Consider the following 27,124-nt stretch of genomic DNA (forward strand, 5'->3'; position numbering starts at 1 on the left):
GCACCGAGCCAGAGAGCGCGGATTGGACAGCAACAAGCCTGCAACTGTTTCTTTGTGCCCGCAGGAGATCTGAATCCCCAGAGATTGGATGAGTATTCAACTTCAATGCATTGCAGCTCGAGAATTCAATTGTTATCCAAACCAGTTGATATCAATTTAATTCCTAAGAGTTATGTACTTGTTTTGAGTATCTAATGTAGAAGTTATAACCAAGTTCATTTACGAAACGGTCTTAATGAATGATATACTGAACGTATGTCCTCTTGATGTGTGTAACACTTTGTAACTGACTGAATATATACCTTTTGTATTCTGATAACCCTCTCAATAAGATCTGTTAGTTTTACATGCATATTCTATGTATTAATAAATGTATCCTCGTGTATTAGTACTTGTGTGTGTGCGTTGTTTGAGTTATGTCGCATGGTTGGATTCTAAAGCCATCAAAAGAATCAATTTTGTGATTTACTGCTACAATTAATAATTGTCCCAGTAAATGCCCAAACCCTACAGAACTGGTGCCTTCAGAGAGCACACTACCATTACATTTTGGCTATGGCAACGTTACAATACATTATATACTCATAGCTTCAAAAATACAAACCTGGCATTAAGGAAGGAAAGTGTAGTTCCTGCAGTCTAATTAAGTCACTAGTTGTGTGTTGTGTATTCTGATAGACTTCAGCTGTCCTTTTAGATATGTGTTCTTTTTACATCTTATTTTCCAGATTGAACACATAGTGAATCTTTTCACTTATTTAATAAAATACAATATCAAGATGTTGTATAAACATACGAATACTTTTTAAATACATTCCAAATCATATTTCTAATCGTGAAAAAAGCATCTGTAAAGATTGCCTCCCAAAGACCAACCCCTAGCAAGCCGGGAGCAGATTATTATTATTGCTCAAGTAAATAAAAGGGAGAAATAAATGGCTGGATAATGGAAAATGGACAGGAAAGGACTGGAAAAGTACAACAAGAGCATTTAAAACATGTGTGGACATAAAGAACCTAAAATCACCGATTTCATGAAGAGGTGGAAAATATAAGTAATGGATATTTCAGACTGTAGGCAAAAATGATCTGGTATAAAATACATTTCTTCAGATTATGTTCTCATATGGAGTGGTATGAACACTAATCTCTCATCCTAGCGTTAATCCCGCATCAGCAGGTCCGCTTGTCGGCACGCCCGTCTCCATTTGGTGGTTTGAACCAAATCTTTGAGCTGACGTTGCCATTAAATGCGACCGAGAAATACTCCAACCGGCGTGTCGCTCCGGAAATTTGGCCAGGGTTACACCCCTACTCTTTTCAAGAAACGGCCTGGGATTTTTAATGACCACAGAGAGTCAGGACCCCAGTTTTACATCTCATCCAAAAGACAGCGCTTGTTTACAGTCTACTGTCCCTGTCACTATACTGGGGCATTAGGACCCACATGGACCACAGGGTGAGTGCCCCCTGCTGGCCCCACTAACACCTCTTCCAGCAGCAACCTTAGTTTTTCCAGGAGGTCTCCCATCCAGGTACTGACCAGGCTCACACCTGCTGAGCTCCAGTGGGTTGTCAATTGTAAGTTGCAGGGTAACATGGCTGCTGGCTAGTGGTGTGAACACTAATACTAATACTAATACTAATACTAGAGCAGCACATGGTGTGGGTTTCATCTTGCATCCAGATACTGTATAGCAGCAAATGTCTTGGAAGCTGAATATATTTCAGAGAGAATTATTAAGATTCTAACTATATCCAAGTTTATGCACCATGTAATGTAAGACCAGACAAAAAATACAGTACAGTACAATACAGTACAGAAATACTGGGAGCTTCACCAGTCCACCACAACAGCTGATCAGGTGTTTTAGTCATCTTGCTCACCAATCAACTGGCGTACAGTGAGATGTCAGGGTACAAAGTCAAAACCTGGACTGAGGTTATCAAAAAGCCACTGAGAACACATAGACAGTGGGCCACACAGGGCCTTCCAGCTGGCAGCTGGCCTATAGTTGTATCTCCCTGCAACACCTCATGGTATTGAAGAAAGATATAAGATGTGAAAAAAGGGTTAACTGATTTCTTTCTGCACAAAGACGTCTTGTGACACAAGACATCTCATGCTTAGGCACCTTTGAGTTATGGTAGGGATGGGAGTTAATTGATATGAACTTCCAAGTGCAAGATAAAGACCCCCCCTAACTAAGAAAAGATAAAACCGACCATTCAAAGTGGTCAAGGTCTTGGGAATGTCCAAACACAGGTGCCCCCCCCCATTACCATGGTAACAATTTGCGTCAGAAGCAGCTGAAGTTTGCTCTATAAACTGGAAGTTTTGTACCTATATTTCGAACAATACTTTGGTCTTATTGTTCCTTGCATGCAATAAACTCAGTTGTTTAAACTTCATCTCAGGTTCTAGAACTTATTTGGCTGTTACTGCAGTATCTAGTCATCTATTATTCCCTTCCATGATGAAGTCTAACCAAACAGACAGTGCGCCAGTGTACCATTTGTTGCTCGGGTTGATATGCTGGTGTTGGCAAGAAACGAAAGAGTAGAAAATAGAAACTCAAATAGAAACCATGAACAAGTAAAAGCATAAAGCATGAGGCCAAGTAACCAACTTCTATACAAAATGAAAAGAATACATTCTGCAAACCTCTCCTAGTAAAGCCACTAAACTGTAAATATTTCAATACTTACAGAGCTCCTCTTGCTTTTCTTTCAAATTTTCTATGACAAGGTTTGCTCTGCCTGCACATAGACATTTACAGTTAATAACAGGATATAACAGAGACTTTAAATAACTAAAGAAGGAAGAGTTATTTAGTTATTGTTGAATGACAAAATTCATCACAATGTGAGGGATGTCAAACAGAAACAGGTGGAATGTGCATAAACCTCTTTGTGTTTCAAAACAAAGATTGTGAAAATGTTTCATTTACTCTTCCAGACCACTAAATATATGTATATACTGTAGTCTCTATATAATGTATGTGAATATGTGAATCTGTCTGTAAGTCTAGCATGTTATCTGTATTCTCAGAGGCTATTCAGGGGAAACAAGCTGACAGGAGAAAGATGAAACTGTCCTCTTTTGTGAGAGAAATCATCTGAGCTGGAGACAGAGAATGACTCTTGGGGAGACCTGAAGGAAGACAATGTATGGGGACAACACAGACACACTGCGCACATTGTGCTGACTGCTGCTTTTTTCAAGCCAACCAGTGAGGTAAGAGAACTCTGATGAGAGAAATCTCCATTAATAGAAGATCACCATTGTTGCAGATTATGGGGATATTTCCTGCTCAGTAAGTCAATGCAGAAGTGTTGTTTTTCTGAGTGGACAATACAAGACGTGACAGTGCTGGGAATACAATGGCGTGCCTTCAAAAAAACAATCTAGATAAAACCAGAACTTTTTCCTGTATATTTTTTTCTCCTAACCTCCTTTTCCTCAAATGGTACATATATGGGTCAAACATGCAAATCAATAGGAGACAACAGTAACTGGACAACACTGATTCTTAACATTCGTGCTGTAACTTTTGCAAATGCAGTGTTCATCTGTACCGCTATTTGTAATATGGGCTTTATGTCATGTTTGAATGCTGGGAAACTACAATCAGTTCACGAAGAGACCATGTTGTTAAATGACCACTGTTTGAAAGTCCATTGAGTGATCGAACAATAAAGACTTGACTGTACATAGCTGTTCCTGTCGAGATTAACAGAACACTACACCCTCCTGAGTGAGATCATGAGTGCTTAACTAAAAAAACCCAAAGTATTATATCTGCTCTTATGCCTGTAAAACTACACTATTAAATGATATCATACTTCAAAGACAGAAAATAGAGCAGTACTTACTGATCTCATCACACAGCTCTTTATTCCATTGTTCAAGCTCTGCTATTTTCTCTACAAATAAAGATAACAGTAGATAACCACAGAGCAAAGGTCCCAATAATGCAGTAGCATATCTATAAGATAAGATCACTTTATTAGCCATATACAATTTCTTGCATTAGAAATGTCTTTTCAGAGACAGGGAGAGAGAAGCTGGGGGTCAGAGCACAGGGTCAGTCACTTATACAGCACCCCTGGAGCAGGTGGGGTTAAGGGTCTTGCTCAGGGGCCCAACTGAGTAGGATTCCTCTACTGGCCACAGGATTTGAACCAGCAATGTTCCAGCCACAGGCACAGAGCCTTACCACAGTGTCATGCCTTCACCCCAGTCTGTGTGAAGCTGAAGGAACCTTTGGCTTCTTCTGAGTTAACAATGAAGTCTTTCACTTTAGACTTTAATGAAGTCTTGAAGAATAGTTTTATTGTTCTGGACACTGAGGGCCAGACAAGGACAACTGAATGGAGAAGTAATTCATATATCCCACACTCAGGTTTAGCAACATGAAGGGAACAGGGGTCTTGGTTTATTGCCAGGGCTGACCTGAACTAACTGCCAGACTCTCTGACCTTGTTTATGCCTTATTAACCAATTAAAAACCAATCTTACTGACCTATCATAGAAACGCACGTCTCAGTATGAAACATTTTGCTCATCTTCAAGAATAAAAGCCTGTTGTTCTGTTTGAAAAATCGAGTGAGAGACAAGCTTAACCTCTTAAGTTTGTCTATCCTCCTTTCTTTATTTCAATAAAAAATAGATTACTAAATAAAAAAATATGTTTACTCAGAATCAAATGTGTGTGTTTTTTTTTTGTGGGGTCTAACAAAGCAAAATGCTGCGGGCCTGAATACAATGTACAGACAGGGAGCTTTTATGCACAATCTTGGAAGTGCAAGATTAGAATTTGACCATCACACAAAATTCTGTTCACTAACACCATTTGTTGTTTTGCAGAATTTATATTGGGCACATTTAGAATATTATGCAATACACAGATACACGTGTGAAGGACCAAAAGAGATTAAGATTGAGCCATTCTGCCCCTATTTCTCCTCGCAGTGGATCCTGACTTATCGTTCAGTATTATATAAGACAGGGCCAACTTATTACCCCAGTGCAGAGGCCAGTGGATGGAGGAAAGACTGTAATGCTCCTCTTACTGTTAGACAGCTCTAGACATCACTCTTTCACATCTGGCCAGAGAATATTTTTAACTGTATGTTGAAGGACGAATGGTGCTTCTGGGTGATGTTGCCCATGACAATACCATTCCAGCAGCAAAACTATTGTTCTGTACAGATCTAGTCTGGGACTCATCAGCCTCTTGTTGAAATTCCACGTCTGTGCCTCTCAAGATTGTGAATACATACAGAACTTACTTTTTTGCTCAGTGTTGTCTACTTGATCCATTTTGTGCCTTTTGTGCCTCTTAGGTGTTGTTTGAAACTCTTGGCCCTTTTGGTCTTTTTTGGCTGGAAATATGTAGACAGCAGTAGTTAATGATGATATTGAAGTGAAGTGTATTATTAATACCAGTGTCATTCAATTGAATCCTCTGGCCCATTCAGTTCTCCTTGACTGACAGAAGAATACAGACAGCAGTAGTTGTTGTATCCTGGCATTAGAACCACTGTCCGTCCAGACATACAATCTCACCATCTGTTTTCAGAGCTAGGCCTGTTTCACCCATTTGGTGTGTTTGGTGCTCTTTTCCTAAATGTGAACATAACCACTGAATGTGAATTTGAAGTGAAGTAAAGTGTATTATTAACACACAGTACTGTACCTACCAGTGTCATTCACTTGAACCTTTTGGCCCATTTGTTTTTTCTTGACTGAAAGAAAGAATATAGACAGAACTAGTTAATTTTGAGGTAGTGTGAAGGACTTGTAATTTATCTCAGATCAATATTATCGTAGCTACGTATTGGCAGAGCAATACCAACAACAAAACTAATGTTCTGCACAGATCTTGATTGGGAATCAACAGCATCTTGTTGTATCTTGGCATTAGAACCACTGTCCCTCTCCAGATATGAACTCACCATCTGTTTTCAGAGTTAGGTCTGTTTCATCCACTTGGTGGTGTGTTTGGTGCTCCTTCCCTAAATGTGAACATAAACACTGAATGTGAATTTGGAGTGAAGTAAAGTGTATTATTAATAACACACAGTACTGTACCTACCAGTGTCATTCACTTCAGTCTTTTGGCCCATTTGGTTTTCCTTGACTGAAAGTGAATACAGACAGCAGTAGTTGTTGTATCCTGGCATTAGAACCACTGTCCGTCCAGACATACAATCTCACCATCTGTTTTCAGAGCTAGGCCTGTTTCCCAAATGAGGCCCCATTTCTCTGTTCATCTCTGTGGTGCAGCCACAGAGAGACCATTAGTGCAGGGTGATTTAAGGTTTCCTAGGACAGCTCCCAAAGGGGGATGCACTTAGCTAAGTCTGGCTATCATGATCAATGGTCATCCATTGGCGCCTATCTGTCTAGGGAGTGCCAGATGGACATCTGGACTGCATTACTAAGTGTCAGGACTAAGTGACTCATATCTCACCTTGATCAACCAATCAGGGACTGGTAGGGCTGAGTAACCCACGTGGGACTCTGATGCCCATGGAACTTTCAGCCAATCAACGAGCTGAAGTTCCTCCAGGTAAAAACAGGCAACACAGAGAGCCTGAGAGATTCAGATTCGGGAGATTCAGTAAGATTCTGGAGAGGATTCTGTGGACTGTTCTAAAGGGAATTCAAAGGAGAATTCCAGGGCAGGACGGCCCAGGAGCAGAAGGCTCCCAAGGGCAGGACATTCTCGCAGCGCGCCTCCTGACCATCCCGAGACTCAGCCCGGACAACCACGGAACGGCCAGTGTGTCCGAGTGCCAGAACTTTCCTTTGTTCTAAGAGTCTAGAGTGGAGGTTGCCAGAGAGTAACCAGCAGCAGGCCTCGTGAACAGGTCAGAACTGTGGACAGCTGAATCACTATTCAGAACTAGCTCTTCATCAGGAACGAACCGGTCCTCTTCCTGACTTGCTGGGATCCACAGTCATCTTTTCTCCTGTGCACAAACTTTGCTAGTTAAAGCCAACAGTGAACATCAGCAGCGCACCATCGCAAGCTGCACAGCACAACCTGGCACCGAGCCAGAGAGCGCGGATTGGACAGCAACAGCCTGCAACTGTTTCTTTGTGCCCGCAGGAGATCTGAATCCCCAGAGATTGGATGAGTATTCAACTTCAATGCATTACAGCTCGAGAATTCAATTGTTATCCCAACCAGTTGATATCAATTTAATTCCTAAGAGTTATGTACTTGTTTTGAGTATCTAATGTAGAAGTTATAACCAAGTTCATTTATGAAACGGTCTTAATGAATGATATACTGAACGTATGTCCTCTTGATATGTGTAACACTTTGTAACTGAATGAATATATATCTTTTGTATTCTGATAACCCTCTCGATAAGGTCTGTTAGGTTTATATGCATATTCTATGTATTAATAAATGTATCCTCGTGTATTAGTACCTGTGTGTGCGCGTTGTTTGAGTTATGTCGCATGGTTGGATTCTAAAGCCATCAAAAGAATCAACTTTGTGATTTACTGCTACAATTGATAATTGTCTCAGTAAATGCCCAAACCCTACAGAACTGGTGCCTTCAGAGAGCCACAACGTTACATATTTGGCGTCCCTGAACGGCTATGAAACACTACAACAGTACGTTTAATGGTTATTTGTATAGTCTGTAACTTTCCTAGTGTTAGTAGCAGCGACACGTGGATGAAAGAGTCAGTCTACACATCCAATGCACCATCAGAAAGACTGCCATACCTGTTGAGGGAACCCAGAGCCTACTCTGTCATGGCAACCCTAGGCTAATCATATCCATGGCAACCCAAGGCCTATCCTGTCCATGGTGAGCCACAGCCTGTGCTATCTAGGATAATTCAAGGTCTATCCCAGAATCATAAGGTGCAAAACAAACAAACAAACATAAAGACTTTACATGTAAATTCACTACTATAATTTACTATAATCACCTGGCTAAACAACACAGTTAAGGCACGTTTCTCAGATGAACAATATTGTGATTATCAAGGTCATAAATATACCTCGTTGTGTCTTTCCTAAACAGCACAGGCAAACCAAAAGGGAAGAAACTGCGGTAAAGACAAGGCTCACTGCAAATCCCATTCCAGCTGGCAGTAACCAGGAGGGCACACCTTCTCCAGACTGAATACCTGGACAATTAAAAGGAACAGAAATGAGCTGTGTAAAACAGTCCTGGGGTCAATAATATGTCAATCATTACATCCCGTACTGTGACTGAGGCCCTCATTCTGATTAAAACATCAAAGTTCAACACAACCCCATGATGATATTATAAAATTAAAGAGTGCATCATTAAAGAAAATTGTTTTTCAGAAAACATGTACTCATAATGTTTATTGACTAACTTTACTTTTTTATTTACTGCTGTTTACCTTTTCTTTTGTGTTCTATTATGTATTTTTGTTGACAACAGAACTAGGTACTACTACATTAAAATTCTGAGCACAGATTGCCAGGCAGCACTTAGTAAGGTGTGTTTGCTGCTTATGTTGGATTTAGGAAATAATGACATAATAGAAAAGTAGTATGTGTCATTCCCACAGTGGCACTTGGTTAACAAAGAAGGTTCCTGTTAGAATCTTGTGAATCCATTTCTCTGTGTTTCGTTTTTATCACTAAAATGAGCCTATGAACAAGCCAGGCAGAACTTCTTACCTCTGAAATTTTCAAAATAATCTGTCAAACTTTTGAACTGCCAGTATGCTGCAATACTTTCTGGCAAGCCTGAAAAAAGAGCATAACATCCATCATGTAATGAACTCTTTTGAAGCAAAAGGTATCCAGTGATTTATGGCCTCATACTGCAGGATCATACAATTCAGTAATTCAGTCAAACTGGAATTGACCAGCCACCAACATGGCTGACCAGACCCACAAGACGACAGCACGGAGGAAATTCCTGTATTCTCAATTAATCAAATGAGAAAAAGGCGTGCAGCTCTGAAAACACTATAAATCAAGCTAGGATCAGGTTGATCATGTGGAAGCCGGAACAGTGAAAGTGAGGAAGGTGATATGAGAACCATGGTGCAGTAAGAATCTGTGAATGAGAAGTGTGGAGTGTGAATTTGGACAGTTAAGGACTGTGGACTGCTAAAGAAGAGTGAATATTGGATTAAGGACTGTGTTTGGTTGCTAATGATTTATTTTCAGAACTGTGAACAACATTCCATCACCTCAGGCTAACAAACCAGGACATACATTTTTAATAAACAGTCTTAATATATTAAGAGGGATCGGTCAATGCTGTTTAAAGAAGGATATCTTTCCCTTATCTAGAACTTATCCCCATTAAATCCTTACTTGGGGAGACTGGTGGCATGCTTGTCTTCTATGCAATTAGTTATTATTTACCTTGTGTAGAAGAGTGGAAGTGCAAGATTAGAATTTGACCTCCACCTGAGCTTCTGTTCATCAACACCATTAAGTGTAGCAATGGATAGGGCTACTCCAAACATATGTATAATAGAATAACATTGCTGCATATTTCTTCCAATGGTAACGTTTTACAGTCTGGCAATTTTTTCTGGTTTTAGTAGCTTGAAAACTTCATATTCTGTATACGGGTATCTATCCAAAAGCCTATTCTGGGAGCTCAGGGAGCATAAAAACAACACAGTTTTGTGACGACTGATACAAAACAATTAAGACGAGTGTCTCTCAGATCCTTCTCCCAGAGAACACTGCTGGGCCCCAAAAAGAAGAGTTAACTGACCAGCACCTCCCTGACCTAATCATAGCAGAAAGTGTCAGAGGATTCCCCCCACCACCTCCTGAAGGGGAAATAATAATTTTGAGTGTGCTTGCCCCTTTCAAACAACACAATACATTGCATTGGTCTGACATACATCACAGAATACTCTGCATCAATGGCAGGTACTACTTGTATTTTATTTTTTGTGATTATATTTACTTTCTATATTGGTTAAACTTTGTAAACAAATGAGCTCTACAAAATTAAAATTCATCATGGGATTGTACACAATTGTTCATGTATCTTATGGCTCTTTGAATCCTGTGCTGTAAAACATACCTGACAGCTCCTGTGGTAATTTGTTTGTGTAAAACAGACCTCCACCAACTGCAGCAACTGCAGACAGAAATATCAGGCCAAGACACGTGTTCCGCAACATTCGAGACTTCTTTTCTAGAAAAAAGCAACAACCAGTGTTCCAATGAAAAGAGATTTGAACTATCATATATAGGGCTGTATGTACTGGTGTCATTCACCTGAAGCTTTTGGTCAATTCATTTCCCCTTGACTGAAAAAGATTACAGAAAGCAGTAACTAATCTGAATATACAGAACGTCTAATATAAATGGCTTTTTGTTCAGTCCCATGGCACTGGACACATTCAAGGAATGTTTCCAACTAACTGAGAGGAAAGACAGTGGAGAATAGAGACTGTACAATACAAAAATGTGTACCATAAATAAAATGTTTCATCTACTCTCAGCTTTCCTTTAAAATAACAAAATGTTAAAATATAGGATACAAAAATGTTCTGGTATTCTAGATATTTCATGTAATGGCAGTTTTTATAATCTGGTAATTATTTTAGTGTTATTACCTTGAATACTTCATTCATTTCAATTGTTCAGTCTCATCCATTGCAACCCTATGCTAATCATATCCAGGTAAGCCCAAGGCCTGTCCTGTCCAGGGTAATCCAAGACCCATCCCAGAATCATGAGTTGCAAACAAACATCAGGAGCTTACATGTAAATTCACTGAGTTACTACAATCACCTGGCCAAACGAAGCAGTAAAGGTGTATGTTTCTCAGAGCTTTAATTCAGTTTGAGATCATCAAGATCATACATTTACCTTGTTTTCTTAAGCACAGCCAGTAGACCAAAAGGAAACACACTCCAATAATAAGGCCCACTACAAATCCAACTCCAGCTGGCAGAAACCAGGAGGGAACACCTTCTTCGGGCTGAATACCTGGACAATTGAATAAGAACAGAAATGAGCTGAGTACAACAGCCCTGGAGTCCATAACATGTTAATCATAAGCAGTGAATCCTGTACTGTGATTGGGGCCCAGATTCTGATTACCTTTACAAAGTTCAACCATACCAACAGGTTTTCATGATAAAACTAAAGAGTGAATTATTAAAGAAAATAGTTTGTTTAGAAAATGTAGATTTATATTTTTATTCACTCACCTATCTGAATAATTTACTATTCCTTACATTGTCTTTTGCCTTCTCTTATGTTTTTATTAACAATTGAACGCAGCACTTCAATTTTGAGAAGTCATTAAATGGAAGCATTTACATACTTTATCTACTGTGGTGTTTGCTGGTACCTAGTGTTTTTTGTAAATAATGGCGTTTTAGAAAACAGAATGTGTATTTCTTGCTGTGGCATTTGGTTAAAAAATGAGATTCCAGTTTCATGAATCTTGTGAATCCAATTCTCTGTGTTTCACTTACTAGGATAAGTCTGTGATGATGCTAGACTGTACAATATTTCTTACCTCTGAAATTTTGCAAATAATCTGTCAATCTTTTCAACTGCAAGTATGCTGCAATATTTTCTGGCAAGCCTGAAAAAAGAGCACAACATCCATTATGTTACAAACTATATTGAAGCAAAAGGTATCCAGTGATTTATGGCCTCATACTGCAGGATCATGCAATTCAATAATTCGGTCAAACTTGAATTAAGAAATGAACTGCTGAATGTAAAGGGATAGCATACTTCTAACATTGGTGGTAGCTCTCCTGGCAGAGGAAATAACAGCACTGGCTGAAGATTATGAGGAATGAACCAGGGAGCTGCTGCTAGGGTGAAGTTGGGGTGGAGGGAGGGGTGATTGAAAAGATGTGTGTAGAGATATAGGCAGCCAGGGAGCTTTTACATTTATCTGATAAACTCTTGAATTACCAGAATTAAACTATTCTCATGCAAACCTAAAAAGAGAGAATAATATCCATAATATCTGTTGAAATATATTCAATTTATTAGTTTGGTCAAATTATAATTGCTATGACACAAGCTGACAAATGTCAAGGAGTAGCGTACTTTGTACTATGATGTTAGCTCTCTTGGCTGAGGAAATGACATGAATTTGCTGAAGATCAGCTCTGTCACAACCCCCCTCAGTTATGAGGAATGAACCAGGGAGGTGCTGTTAGGGTGCAGCTGGGGTGGAGATTTGGTACTTGTAATTGTGATGAAACGAGATAAATATAATTCAGTAGCATACTTTATACTTTGGCATTGCCTGTCTTGACAGAGGAAATGACAGTGCTAGCTGATGATTAGCATTGTCACAAGCCCCTTCATTCATGAGGAATGAACTAGAGAGGCAGCTGCAAGTATGAAATTGAGGTCAAGGGATGGAAACTAGAAAAGATGTGAATAGAGTTGTGTCTGCAGCCAGTGAGCTTTTCTAATAACTTACTGCATGCGTTAGATATATGCCCAGACCCCACCAACACGTCTGACCAGAGCCACAAGGTGGCAGAACTGAGGAAATTCCTGTATTCTTAATTAAACAAATGCAGAAGAGGTGTGCAGCTCTGAAAACACTATAAATCAAGCTTGGATCAGGTTGATAATGTGGAAGCCGATACAGTAAAAGTGAGGAAGGTTATATGAGAACTGTGGTGCAGTAAGAATCTGTGAATGAGAAGTGTGGAGTGTGAATTTGGACAGTTAAGGACTGTGGACTGCTAAAGAAGAGTGAATATTGGATTAAGGACTGTGTTTGGTTGCTAACGATTTATTTTCAGAACTGTGAACAACATTCCATCACCTCAGGCTAACAAACCGGGACATACATTTTTAATAAACAGTCTTAATATATTAAGAGGGATCGGTCAATGCTGTTTAAAGAAGGATATCTTTCCCTTATCTAGAACTTATCCCCATAAAATCCTTACTTTGGGGAGACTGGTGGCATGCTTGTCTTCTATGCAATTAGTTATTATTTACCTTGTGTAGAAGAGTGGAAGTGCAAGATTAGAATTTGACCTCCACCTGAGCTTCTGTTCATCAACACCATTAAGTGTAGCAATGGATAGGGCTACTCCAAACATATGTATCATAGAATAGCATTACTGCATATTTCTTGCAATGGTAACATTTCACAGTCTGGCAATTTTTTCTGGTTTTAGTAGCTTGAAAACCTCATATTCTGTATACGGGTATCTATCCAAAAGCCTATTCTGGGAGCTCAGGGAGCATAAAAACAACACACTTTTGTGACGACTGATACAAAACAATTAAGACGAGTGTCTCTCAGATCCTTCTCCCATAGAACACTGCTGGGCCCCAAAAAGAAGAGTTAACTGACCAGCACCTCCCTGACCTAATCATAGCAGAAAGTGTCAGAGGATTCCCCCCACCACCTCCTGAAGGGGAAATAATAATTTTGAGTGTGCTTGCCCCTTTCAAACAACACAATACATTGCATTGGTCTGACATACATCACAGAATACTCTGCATCGATGACAGGTACTACTTGTATTTTATTTTTTACGATTATATTTACTTTCTATATTGGTTAAGCTTTGTAAACAAATGAGCTCTACAAAATTAAAATTCATCATGGGATTGTACACAATTGTTCATGTATCTTATGGCTCTTTGAATCCTGTGCTGTAAAACATACCTGACAGCTCCTGTGGTAATTTGTTTGTGTAAAACAGACCTCCACCAACTGCAGCAACTGCAGACAGAAATATCAGGCCAAGACACGTGTTCCGCAACATTCGAGACTTCTTTTCTAGAAAAAAACAACAACCAGTGTTCCAGTGAAAAGAGATCTGAACTATCATATATAGGGCTGTACGTACTGGTGTCATTCACCTGAAGATTTTGGTCAATTCATTTCCCCTTGACTGAAAAAGATTACAGAAAGCAGTAACTAATCTGAATATACAGAACGTCTAATATAAATGGCTTTTTGTTCAGTCCCATGGCACTGGACACATTCAAGGAATGTTTCCAACGAATTGAGAGGAAAGACAGTGGAGAATAGAGACGGTACAATACAAAAATGTGTACCATAAATAAAATGTTTCATCTGCTCTCAGCTTTCCTTTAAAATAACAAAATGTTAAAATATAGGATACAAAAATGTTCTGGTATTCTAGATATTTCATGTAATGGCAGTTTTTATAATCTGGTAATTATTTTAGTGTTATTACCTTGAATACTTCATTCATTTCAATTGTTCAGTCTCATCCATTGCAACCCTATGCTAATCATATCCAGGTAAGCCCAAGGCCTGTCCTGTCTAGGGTAATCCAAGACCCATCCCAGAATCATGAGTTGCAAACAAACATCAGGAGCTTACATGTAAATTCACTGAGTTACTATAATCACCTGGCCAAACGAAGCAGTAAAGGTGCATGTTTCTCAGAGCTTTAATTCAGTTTGAGATCATCAAGATCATACATTTACCTTGTTTTCTTAAGCACAGCTGGTAGACCAAAAGGAAACACACTCCAATAATAAGGCCCACTACAAATCCAACTCCAGCTGGCAGTAACCAGGAGGGAACACCTTCTCCGGGCTGAATATCTGGACAATTGAATAAGAACAGAAATGAGCTGAGCACAACAGCCCTGGAGTCCATAACATGTTAATCATAAGCAGTGAATCCTGTACTGTGATTGGGGCCCAGATTCTGATTACCTTTACAAAGTTCAACCATACGAACAGGATTTCATTATAAAATTAAAAAGTGAATTATTAAAGAAAATAGTTTGTTTAGAAAATATAGATTTATATTTTTATTGACTAACCTATCTGAGGAATTTAATATTCCTTGCATTGTCTTTTGCCTGCTCTTGTATGTTTGTGTTAACAATTGAACACAGCACTTCATTAAATGCAAGTATTGACATACTTTAATGTTGTAAAATAATCTACTGTGGTGTTTGCTGGTAGCTAGTGTATTTTGTAAATAATGGCATTTTAGAATACAGAATGTGTATTTCTTGCTGTGGCATTTGGTTAAAAATGAGGTTCCAGTTACATGAATCTTGTGAATCCATTTCTCTGTGTTTGCCTGTGATGATGCCAGACTGCACAATATTTCTTACCTCTGAAATTTTCAAAATAATCTGTCAATCTTTTAAACTGCAAGTACGCTGCAATATTTTCTGGCAAGCCTGAAAAAAAGAGCATAATATCCATTATGTGACAAACTATCTTGAAGCAAAAGGTATCCAGTGATTTATAACCTCATACTGCAGGATCATGCAATGCAACAATTTGGTCAAACTGGAACTGAGAAATTAATTGCTGAATGTAAAGGGATAGCATACTTCTAACTTTGGTGGTAGCTCTCCTGGCAGAGGAAATAACAGCACTGGCTGAAGATCAGCTCTGTCACAACCCTGCTCACTTATGAGGAATGAACCAGGGAGCTGCTGCTAGGGTGAAGTTGGGGTTGAGGGAGGGGTGATAGAAACAATGTGTGTAGAGATATGGGCAGCCAGGAAGCTTTTTCATGTATCTGTTAAACTCTTAAATTGCCAGAATTCACAACTATTATCTTGCAAACCTAAAAAGAGAGAATAACATCCATAACTTAATACTGTGGTGTGAGTTCTCCTGGCTAAGGAAATGGTGCCATTTGCTGAAGATCAGCTCTGTCACAATCCCCTTCAGTTATGAGGAATGAACATGGGAGCTGCTGCTAGGGTGGAGATTGGGTAGTATATATATATACTGTATAGGAGAGCGGAAGTGCAGCATTAGAATTAGACCTCCTTCCAGCTTCCAATTAATCATCACCCTTACATGCAGTAATGGATGTGGTTACTTAAAATGTATATAAAATATATACTTATATATATTTATACTTGGATACATATTTTTTGCACTGGTAATTGTTTATAGTCTGATGCTTTTTTAGTTTTAGTAGCTTGAAAGCCTCTTATTCCTTGTAACTCTCACACCCATCCAACAGGGTCTCACAAGCAAATTCATCATTCGCTCAGCTTTATGATACAGTAGTGGGATACTACTAATGTTTTTTATGTGGGAGAATAACATTTGTGATTACCACGGACATATTTTGATTATACAAATTTGCTGATTTAGAAATTAATATACCTTGTTTGCTCTTCATTATGAAGTACAGGCAAATACTTCCGATTCCAACAAACAAGCCCACACCAAATCCCATTCCTGTAGGCAGGAACCAGGAAGGCACTGCTACTTCAGTTTTAATCCCTGGACATTGAATAAGAACAGAAAAGAGTTGAGTACAACAATAAATAATGCATAAATAATTTACAGTCCAACCTTGATATTTGAAATTTGAATAATTGTGATTAACATTCTAAAGTCCACCAATACCAAAACTATTTTATCAAAAAGGTCAGTCATATGAAACACAAACATGTTGAACATGAGGTACTTTTGATCAAATATGATGTATATAATTATATTTATTCATCAAATTAACCCAAAATAAAATGTATGTTATATTGAACTATTAATATTCCTATTAATTTCATGAGTAAAAATAGAAATGGCTTGATTTTAAGGCAATAACAACAGTTTTGACTGTGGTGTCCCCCCACATTTTTGTACCTTTTGGGTTGTGTTTCTCACTGCTGTGAACTGCCTATTCCACATATCCATTTATGTTTTCTGAGCAAAACAAAATCTAATGATGATTTTTAAAGTGTGTATTGCAACTATTATTAGAGCTAAAAGCTGTCATGTTAATATTGCTGACTACAGTAAGTGCATGGGGAGTAAAAATTATTAAAAATTATTTCAGAGAACCCTCATGGTTTTATTGCGTATTGACTTGTATAGTGTATACTTCTGATTTGACTGTGCTATGTTGTAATCTGTCTTAGTAGAGTCTTCAGATGCTTTTCATCATGGCAAACTCTACATGACAACTATCTACATGAAGCTGTGCTGTGTACCTGGATTCTCCTGGACCCTGACGACTCGGATGAAAGAGTATGTAGAAATCAAGATGGTCACAGCAGCTGACACAACGGGCAGGCAGCTGTCTGCATCATCACAAGGCATCATTCCTTAAAACAAAAAAGTAAAGGTCTTCAAAGCAATTAAGAAAACTGTCACTAAATCTCAATACTTCTTCCCCCATTAGAGCACTACAGGGCCCCAAAATGTAGAATCAATTTGCAACATGTTTCTGTACACAATAGCAGAACGGTGAACTCCCCTTCTCCCATCTCCAGGAAGGGAAAATTCTCTTCAAAAGCATTTCAAAAGTACAGATAATATGGCAAAGAAGTGAGGTAATGGAAACAATGGGATGATTGCTGGGTTAAAGATCTTCATAATCCAAACACTCTAACCAGCTTAGCACTCATGGAGGAGAAAGTCATAAGATTGTCTACTGACCAAAAAAAAGCTGTGAGAGGGAGGTACTGCAATGAAAACAGCTGATTTGAGATATGATGTCAACTTTATAAAGTTCATATTAAACCTCCCTATCATACTTAGATGCTTTTGTGTTTTTAAATAAAAAAAAGAAATTGTCCCTAACCATACCATTTTCTGGGAGGGTTTTAGTGTTAAAATTCTAAACAAAAAAAAGTTTACTGGGTGTCATTGGTATATATCTAAATATGTTTTTTTATGATATAAAGGAAAATGATTTAAGGACATGGTAAATATCCTAAGCTGTTCTTATGGAAGAAATACCAGGATTATGGTCTCTAACACCTCATATTTACACTTTAAATTGCTACTTTTCAGTCCTTAAAAGTGACATAATGGGGACTCTCTGTATTAAGATTAATCACAAAGTTCAAATCAATCATGTGATCGAACAATGTTCACGGATCCTACACCTCTCTGGATTCTGTGCTGTAAAACATACCTGACAGCTCCTGTGGTAATTTACCAGTGTAAAACAGACCTCCAACAACTGCAGACAGAAATATCAGGCCGAGACACGTGTTCCGCAGGACTCGAGACTTCTTTCCTAGAAAAAAACAACCAATGTTCCAAAGAAAGCAGGTTAAAAACAGGAAAAACGTATTAAGCCCATCGTGCTCAATTCCATTATTTCTTCAATCTCCCCCTGGAAGACTCACAGAGAGAACTTGTAGGGCATGGATTTCAACAGGTCTATCTTTCCCCTGAAGCCAGACCAGTAAATGACAAATACACACTGATAAATATTTAAAGAAAATGAATTATATACATGTATACAGCAGTGGTGCTGACAGACCCCCCCTCCCCCACAAACCAAAGTAGCAGATTCATTGATTAGTCATTATTAATATGTATTCATTAATGATAAGTAAGATAAGTAAAATACATATTTCCCCATATTACTTTAGTGGCGTGTCATGGCTTCATATCTAAAAGGTTTAGCAAATCTCTTTGTCCACACCTTTTATTTTAGTGAACCAGACAATAGAAACTAGCAGACAAAATAAAAATAGAACGATGTGCTTACAAGTTAGTGGAAATAAGGTGATTCTAATACATTTTGATGAGGATAAAATAGGGGCGGTGCAGTGGCTCTGTGGCTAAGGATCTGCGCCTGTCGCTGGAAGGTTCTTATCCCACGGCCGACAGAGGAATCCTACTCCGTTAGGCCCCAGCTGCTCCAGGGGCGCTGTACAAATGCCTGACCTGCGCTCTGACCCCATGAAGACGTGGTCTATATAGCAATTTACCAGTAAATATTTTTCCTAAAAACATTTCAGTTTAAAAATGAAGTACCTTCATATATTTGTATTACAATAACTTCAAAAAATACAGCCTTTTTTGTGTTGTATTCTATCATAATAACACTTGTTATGTAAATGCATGTGTCATGATTATGTTTACATAATATACCTTTGATAACACAGATTTTGAGATTTTATAATACCTTGTGTTTTTCTATTCTTCATCCACTGAAACAATATAAAAACCATCAGAGCCACTGCCATTCCCAGTACAAAACCTTCTCTTCGGTGATCCCAATGGGAGGATAATGGCTGTCCATGCTTCTGGCCTGGAAGATAAAAGAATGGATATATAGTGAACATTTGATCAATCAGTTATCCATAGCTTGACAGTAAGTAGAATCTAATTAAGAACCAATCTAACTGAACACCTTTAACTTCGAGGTGAGGGTGAAAGAACACATCCTATATTCACTCTTGCATTATAGTCAGATTTAAAATTTCAAAACAGCTGAGAGATCATTTTTTTGGCTAATTAATTATGCAGTTCTGATCCCCAAACCTAACACCATTCTGCTCCATTACATTGGTGTAAGTAGTGGGATGTGGAGCACTTAGTCTGGTCAATTGTGTGATTTACTACAGGAAAATATAGCAGCACTGTAATCTAATATAGTATAATATTATATTATAATATTATTAATATAATATAAACTATAATACGATGTTGTGGTGTAGCTGGCATTATAGAGTGTTGACGCACCTTACTAAAACGAAAGGTCTTCTAAGGAAACTATCAAAATGACACCATTCAAAAAGCCTTTTATTGACACATAATCTGTACATATATTAACAATATTGTTCAATAATGTCACTGTTAAAGACTATTTTGTGTATTTCTGAACACAAAATTCAATTAATACCAATATGTAACTGAGGTCAGAAGTGCTCTAATGAGCAGGGATAAGTAGTGCCTGGGGATGAGTGTTAACTGCAAATGTCCATATACAGTGGTGTGAAAAAGTGTTTGCCCCCTTCCTGATTTCTTATTTTTTTGCATGTTTGTCACACTGAAATGTTTCAGATCATCAAACAAATTGAAATATTAGACAAAGATAACACAAGTAAACACAAAATGCAGTTTTTAAATGAAGGTTTTTATTATTAAGGGAAAAAAAAAATCCAAACCTACATGGCCCTGTGTGAAAAAGTGATTGCCCCCCCTGTTAAAACATAAATCAACTGTGGTTTATCACATCTTTGGAAAGCTGAGTTCAATTTCTCTAGCCACACCCAGGCCTGATTACTGCCACACCTGTTCTTAATCAAGAAATCACTTAAATAGGACCTGCCTGACAAAGTGAAGTAGACCAAAAGATCCTCAAAAGCTAGACATCATGCTGTGATCCAAACAAATTAAGGAACAAAGGAGAAACAGAGTAATTGAGATTTATCAGTCTGGAAAAGGTTATAAAGCCATTTCTAAAGCTTTGGGACTCCAGCGAACCACAATGAGAGCCATTATCCACAAATGGCGAAAACATGGAACAGTGGTGAACCTTCCCAGGAGTGGCCGGCCGACCAAAATTACCCCAAGAGCGCAGCGACGACTCATCCAAGCGGTCACAAAAAACCCCACAACAACATCCAAAGAACTGCATTCTTCACTTGCCTCAGTTAAGGTCAGTGCTCATGACTCCACCATAAGAAAGAGACTGGGAAAAAATGGCCTGCATGGCAGAGTTCCAAGACGATAACCACTGCTGAGCAAAAAGAACATAAAGGCTCGTCTCAGTTTTGCCAGAAAACATCTTGATGATCCCCAAGACTTTTGGGAAAATACTCTGTGGACTGACGAGACAAAAGTTGAACTTTTTGGAAGGTGTGTGTCCCATTACATCTGGCGTAAAAGTAACACAGCATTTCAGAAAAGGAACATCATACCAACAGTAAAATATGGTGGTGGTAGTGTGATGGTCTGGGGCTGTTTTGCTGCTTCAGGACCTGGAAGACTTGCTGTGGTAAATGGAACCATGAATTCTGCTGTCTACCAAAAAATCCTGAAGGAGAATGTCCGGCCATCTGTTCGTGACCTCAAGCTGAAGCGCACTTGGGTTCTGCAGCAAGACAATGATCCAAAACACACCAGCAAGTCCACCTCTGAATGGCTTAAGAAAAACAAAATGAAGACTTTGGAGTGGCCTAGTCAAAGTCCTGACCTGAATCCGATTGAGATGTTGTGGCATAACCTTAAAAAAGCAGTTAAGGCTCGAAAACCCTCCAATGTGGCTGAATTACAATAATTCTGCAAAGATGAGTGGGCCAAAATTCCTCCACAGCGCTGTAAAAGACTCATTGCCATTTATCGCAAACGCTTGATTGCAGTTGTTGCTGCTAAGGGTGGCCCAACCAGTTATTAGGTTTAGGGGGCAATCACTTTTTCACACAGGCCCATGTAGGTTTGGATTTTTTTTTCCCTTAATAATAAAAACCTTCACTTAAAAACTGCATTTTGTGTTTACTTGTGTTATCTTTGTCTAATATTTCAATTTATTTGATGATCTGAAACATTTCAGTGTGACAAACATGCAAAAAAATAAGAAATCTGGAAGGGGGCAAACACTTTTTCACACCACTGTAGCATATATTATATATAGTATATAACTGAAAGTAACAGCCATAGTATAAAAAGCTCCAGTACTCACCTCTAACCACTATCTTCAACTTAGACTCCAGCTTGTTCCTAAACCCCGAGCTGACTTGGCATGTGTAGATGCCTTGGTCAGAGATCCTGATATCTTCAAGCAGCAGGGACACGTTGCCTCTCTCCAGCTCCTGATGGAACAGCTGCACTCTGCCCTGGTAGCCTGGGCCTTCTGTCTCCCTCCTGTCTGTGTACTGATGGACCAGCTCACCAGAGCTCCCTTTGTACCACCTCACCTCCAGAGACACGGCGCTCGTCTCAGGTGTGAGGTGACACGGCAGGATGATGTCACGGCCCACATTGCCAGACAAAGATTTTGATGGAACCATGAGTGTAAACTGATCTGTGGTGAACAAAAGAGAATAGTGCTTTGGTGAATGCTGTTAAAGGGATTTAGTGTGTCTTTACACTTACAGTATATAAGAGAATTAACAGTGTAATATTTAAAAGATGATCTAAAAGCCACTTTTCTTGCTTGTCAAGATTCAAAATCCCAGTGCCACAAAAACTGAACTTCAACACAAAGGAAAAGAAAAATAAAATATTGCAATCTTGCACACAGTCGCATATTAGTCCCAGGAATATCTTGGAGGCAGATTAATTCCTTATCTGGAGGTTAGAAAATTTTGACACTGCAAGACTGCATTACAAGCGAATAACATTTAGTATTATTTAGTATTGGTTTCAGATTCCTTTACTGCACAGTGTTGCATTGGTATTACTAGTAGGCTGGGGACCCAGCTGTTTGGCTATCTATGTGCTGCAATGCAGGCACACAATGTGTCTCTTAGATGTACAGTCTATAGGATGCTATTATGGTACAGTTCCCATCATAGAGAACTTTTTGGCACAATTATAATTATAAGGAGCAAATTGTGATTTTTTTCTCCCATAACAGATCTTTTGGCTTCACTGGTGTTGTATGAGCGATAATTGGCAAGATGTCTGTATTTTGATTTTCATTAAATTTCGGAGCCCCTACACACTCTCACACACCCACATAATCTGAAAGTATCACTGAGACGAGGTATCTTGGGAGGAGCAGAACTCTTAAAAAAACATCAAAACATATTTTTAAAAAAAATGTTTTTATAACAAATATATACTCTGAATGTTATAAATGCAAAATGGACATGTTGCAACATGGTTAACTTCAGGTTTTCAAACAATAAGCATTAACTATATGGTTCACAGGGAACGTGATTAATATCCAAAGGTACTTAACCTGTGATCACAACTGGAGGAGCAGGAGTTGGGAGATCTTCTGATACAGAGTCTGGAGGAAAAAATATTATTTTTCTGGATTACCATTATCCATGTTTTAGAAGTTCCATGTAATGCAATGTAAATTTGACTTGATATTTAAAGTTAAGGATAAATAGTGGAAAAAATTGCACTGTCAAAAGTCAACAGAAAATGCTACATTTTTCTTGACAAAAAAAGATTTTGAAATGTTAAATTATGTTTGCATTCTAAAAACAGATCCAGCCATTCAGAATGTACACCAGGTAACACAGCACATTGTGTCATACATATATTAACACACCTGAACATATACCTTAAGTGAATGCTTAATATGGCATGTGGAAGCATTTGGTCTATCGCCAGAAAAAGCCTGGTTTCAAGTCCCGCACAATGCTAAGCTCCTTGAGATATTTTTTTCAATACATAAAATTAATAAAAATGTCATTTTAGTATATAAATCTCTTTCAACAGTGTTACCTGTAACCAGCATCTCCAGTTGGGAATCCAGTTCATCCCCCTGCATAGACTTGATGTGACAAGTGTAGATGTTTTGGTCTGAGGTTCTGACATCTTTGAGCAGCAGGGACACGTTGCCTCTCTCCAGCTCCTGATGGAACAGCTGCACTCTGCCCTGGTAGCCTGGGCCTTCTGTCTCCCTCCTGTCTGTGTACTGATGGACCAGCTCACCAGAGGTCCCTTTGTACCACCTCACCTCCAGAGACACGGCGCTCGTCTCAGGTGTGAGGTGACAGGGCAGGATGATGTCACTGCCCACACTGACAGTCAAAGATTCCAATGGAACCGTGAGTTTACACTGTAGACCTGGGGGTGAACAAAAGAGAATGGTATTTGGGTGGCTCATTTTGTAGCCATCTACTGTGATTGGATACTAATATGAGAGAATTAATACTGTGTAATATTTAAGAAACACAAATATCTGTCCCTAAACTTGCTCTTCCTGTTTGGTCAGATTGCATCCCCAGTGGAACTCTGGATGTCAAAGTAAAGGCAAAGGGAGAATATATTGTAAGCACACATTTAGTCTTGAAGGAGCTCAAGTAAGACCTTAACGGCGGATTAGTTCTTTGTCAGGAGATAAGACAGTTTGAGGACACAAGCTTGTCTGCAGTGCTAGCATTAAGATTTGACATCATGCTCTTATTCCTGTCTGTACAGTGACACATTGGTGTTAATCATGGGATAAGGAATCTGTTGTTTTAAGCTATGTGTTGCAACTGTGAGCTGCAGTTGAGTCACATGCTGTGGCTTGGAGGGATGCAGCGTACATTTTGTTATTCAGGTACAGTTCCCATCAAACGTTGTGCTTTGATAGCTTTGTGGCAATAAGATAATGTGATCTTTTGCAGTTTGTGTTCTCTGGGTTCTGTTCCCAGTCAACACAGCAGAAAGCCACCAGCAAGATTCACAGAATAAAATCAGGTAAACTGACAACTTTGTCCGAATTTTCCTCAAAAATGTGCCTTTGCACATATTCAAGATGCTGGATTTACAACCTGGTCTGGTACCTGGTATAGTCACATGCACCCGTGGTAACTGCTAATATCTGTGTGATGAAACAGTTCTTACTAAAATATAAACAGAACTTTAATAATTAAAATGTTTTTTGCTGACATATATGTAGATATTGCTCAGACTCTAGTAAATAATGTGCATATAGCACAACAGATAATTTACAGTTTTCACACAATAGGCTTTAATCAAACATTGGACAGGAAACACGATTAATACCCAATTGTACTTAACCTGTGACTGGAGATGGTGGGGCATGAGTTGGGAGATCTTCTGATACAGGTTCTGGAGAAGAAAGGCAAATTACTATTATGTATTATTGTTATAATTGATACAGATGGTCTGAAATATACAAACATTTACATAACACTTGTTATGTAAATGATAAGGAGAAGTGGTGAGAAATTCTGAAATGTTAAAAGAGTAAAGCAATTAAATTATGGTTTCATATGCTGAAAACAAGAATTTGAAATTGTAAAATGTGTTTGCATTTATAATATAATGTATAATAATATATCTAATATGCATATTAATAATATATATTATATATCTAATATATAATATACATCATAAATGTAGATCTGTTTTTTAAGAAAAAGGGTCATTAACTTCTGGAGATCTGGAGATAATTGTGTACCCTACATTCTGCTTCATAGCCCTAAAAACGTTTACTGAACATAAAATGTTCAGTACATGAACAATATTGTTCCATCTATAAAGCAGTCCATCCATCTTTATCCTATACTGGGTTGTCGGAAAGGGCGTAGCCTATCCCAGCAAGCCATGATGCACTCTGGATGGGACATGAGTCCACTGGAGAGCACACACAAACACACACACAATCACTCCAGGGCCAGTTTTCCCAGGAGCCAGTTAACCCACCTGCATGTCTTTGGACTGTGGGAGAAAACCGGACCACCTGGAGGAAACCCATACAGACACAGGGAGAACATACAAACTTCATGCAGACAGCATCCCAGGAACTGAACCCAGAGACCCAGCACTGTGAGCTGTGGGTGCTGACAACTGCACCACCCTGCCGCCCCAATGCAAATGATAACATCTTAAATTGTATTCGCTCATAGCAACCCTGATTCTTGTTTTATTTAGCAACCTGAAAGGACTGTCTTCAACTGTGTTACCTGTAACCAGCATCTCCAGTTGGGAATCCAGTTCATCCCCCTGCACAGACTTGATGTGACAAGTGTAGATGTTTTGGTCTGAGGTTCTGACATCTTTGAGCAGCAGGGACACGTTGCCTCTCTCCAGCTCCTGATGGAACAGCTGCACTCTGCCCTGGTAGCCTGGGCCTTCTGTCTCCCTCCTGTCTGTGTACTGATGGACCAGCTCACCAGAGGTCCGTTTGTACCACCTCACCTCCAGAGACACAGCGCTTGTCTCAGGTGTGAGGTGACAGGGCAGGACGATGTCACTGCCCACACTGACAGTCAGAGGTTTCAATGGAACCGTGAGTTTACACTGTAGACCTGGGGGTGAACAAAAGAGAATGGTATTTGGGTGGCTCATTTTGTAGCCATGTACTGTGATTGGATACTAATATGAGAGAATTAATACTGTGTAATATTTAAGAAACACAAATATCTGTCCCTAAACTTGCTCTTCCTGTTTGGTCAGATTGCATCCCCAGTAGAACTCTGGATGTCAAAGTAAAGGCAAAGGGAGAATATATTGTAAGCACACATTTAGTCTTGAAGGAGTTCAAGTAAGACCTTAATGGCGGATTAGTTCTTTGTCAGGAGATAAGACAGTTTGAGGACACAAGCTTGTCTGCAGTGCTAGTATTAAGATTTGACATCATGCTCTTATTCCTGTCTGTACAGTGACACATTGATGTTAATCGTGGGATAAGGAATCTGTTGTTTTAAGCTATGTGTTGCAACTGTGAGCTCCAGTTCAGTCACATGCTGTGGCTTGGAGGGATGCAGCGTACATTTTGTTATTCAGGTACAGTTCCCATCAAATGTTGTGCTTTGTTAGCTTTGTGGCAATAAGATAATGTGATCTTTCGCAGTTTGTGTTCTCTGGGTTCTGTTCCCAGTCAACACAGCTGAAAGCCACCAGCAAGATTCACAGAATAAAATCAGGTAAACTGACAACTTTGTCTGAATTTTCCTCAAAAATGTGCCTTTGCACATATTCAAGATGCTGGATTTACAACCTGGTCTGGTACCTGGTATAGTTACATGCACCCATGTTAACTGCTAATATCTGTGTGATGAAACAGTTCTTACTAAAATATAAACAGAACTTTAATAATTAAAATGTTTTTTGCTTACATATATGTAGATATTGCTCAGACTCTAGTAAATAATGTGCATATAGCACAACAGATAATTTACAGTTTTCACACAATAGGCTTTAATCAAACATTGGACAGGAAACACGATTAATACCCAATTGTACTTAACCTGTGACTGGAGATGGTGGGACATGAGTTGGGAGATCTTCTGATACAGGTTCTGGAGAAGAAAGGGAAATTACTATTATGTATTATTGTTATTATTGACAAAGATGGTCTGAAATATACAAACATTTACATAACACTTGTTATGTAAATGACAAGGAGAAGTGGTGAGAAATTCCGAAATGTTAAAAGAGTAAAACAATTAAATGATAATTTCATATGCTGAAAACAAGAATTTGAAATTGTAAAATGTGTTTGCATTTATAATATAATATATAATAATATATCTAATATACATATGAATAATATGTATTATATATCTAATATATAATATACATCATATATGTAGATCTGTTTTTTAAGATAAAGGGTCATTAACTTCTGGAGATCTGGAGATGATTGTGTACCCTACATTCTGCTTCATAGCCCTAAAAACATTTACTGAACATAAAATGTTCAGTACATGAACAATATTGTTCCATCTATAAAGCAGTCCATCCATCTTTATCCTATACTGGGTTGTCGGGAAGGGCGTAGCCTA

General features: G+C 38.7%; 1 protein-coding gene across 1 annotated transcript in view; it reads right to left on the reverse strand.

Annotated features, from left to right (window-relative positions):
- LOC148833661 (uncharacterized) overlaps nucleotides 1-27,124 on the reverse strand; it is a 40,083-nt gene that overhangs the window by 10,549 nt on the left and 2,410 nt on the right. The window contains exons 4-26 of the mRNA XM_088915530.1: nucleotides 26,588-26,638; nucleotides 25,301-25,645; nucleotides 24,393-24,443; nucleotides 23,106-23,450; nucleotides 22,609-22,659; nucleotides 21,385-21,726; nucleotides 18,883-19,008; nucleotides 17,878-17,982; nucleotides 16,949-17,062; nucleotides 16,119-16,238; nucleotides 15,101-15,169; nucleotides 14,457-14,576; nucleotides 13,663-13,776; nucleotides 11,521-11,589; nucleotides 10,863-10,982; nucleotides 10,069-10,182; nucleotides 8,691-8,759; nucleotides 8,036-8,164; nucleotides 5,962-6,021; nucleotides 5,707-5,751; nucleotides 5,296-5,388; nucleotides 3,877-3,927; nucleotides 2,710-2,760 (exon numbers count right to left, since the gene is read on the reverse strand). Coding sequence (XP_088771656.1) covers nucleotides 2,710-2,760; nucleotides 3,877-3,927; nucleotides 5,296-5,388; nucleotides 5,707-5,751; nucleotides 5,962-6,021; nucleotides 8,036-8,164; nucleotides 8,691-8,759; nucleotides 10,069-10,182; nucleotides 10,863-10,982; nucleotides 11,521-11,589; nucleotides 13,663-13,776; nucleotides 14,457-14,576; nucleotides 15,101-15,169; nucleotides 16,119-16,238; nucleotides 16,949-17,062; nucleotides 17,878-17,982; nucleotides 18,883-19,008; nucleotides 21,385-21,726; nucleotides 22,609-22,659; nucleotides 23,106-23,450; nucleotides 24,393-24,443; nucleotides 25,301-25,645; nucleotides 26,588-26,638 — 2,754 coding nt within the window. The remainder of the gene's footprint in view (nucleotides 1-2,709; nucleotides 2,761-3,876; nucleotides 3,928-5,295; nucleotides 5,389-5,706; nucleotides 5,752-5,961; nucleotides 6,022-8,035; nucleotides 8,165-8,690; nucleotides 8,760-10,068; nucleotides 10,183-10,862; nucleotides 10,983-11,520; nucleotides 11,590-13,662; nucleotides 13,777-14,456; nucleotides 14,577-15,100; nucleotides 15,170-16,118; nucleotides 16,239-16,948; nucleotides 17,063-17,877; nucleotides 17,983-18,882; nucleotides 19,009-21,384; nucleotides 21,727-22,608; nucleotides 22,660-23,105; nucleotides 23,451-24,392; nucleotides 24,444-25,300; nucleotides 25,646-26,587; nucleotides 26,639-27,124) is intronic.

Source organism: Atractosteus spatula, chromosome 5 (assembly GCF_055471065.1).
Source record: "Atractosteus spatula isolate fAtrSpa1 chromosome 5, fAtrSpa1.hap1, whole genome shotgun sequence".
Lineage (NCBI taxonomy): Eukaryota > Metazoa > Chordata > Actinopteri > Semionotiformes > Lepisosteidae > Atractosteus > Atractosteus spatula.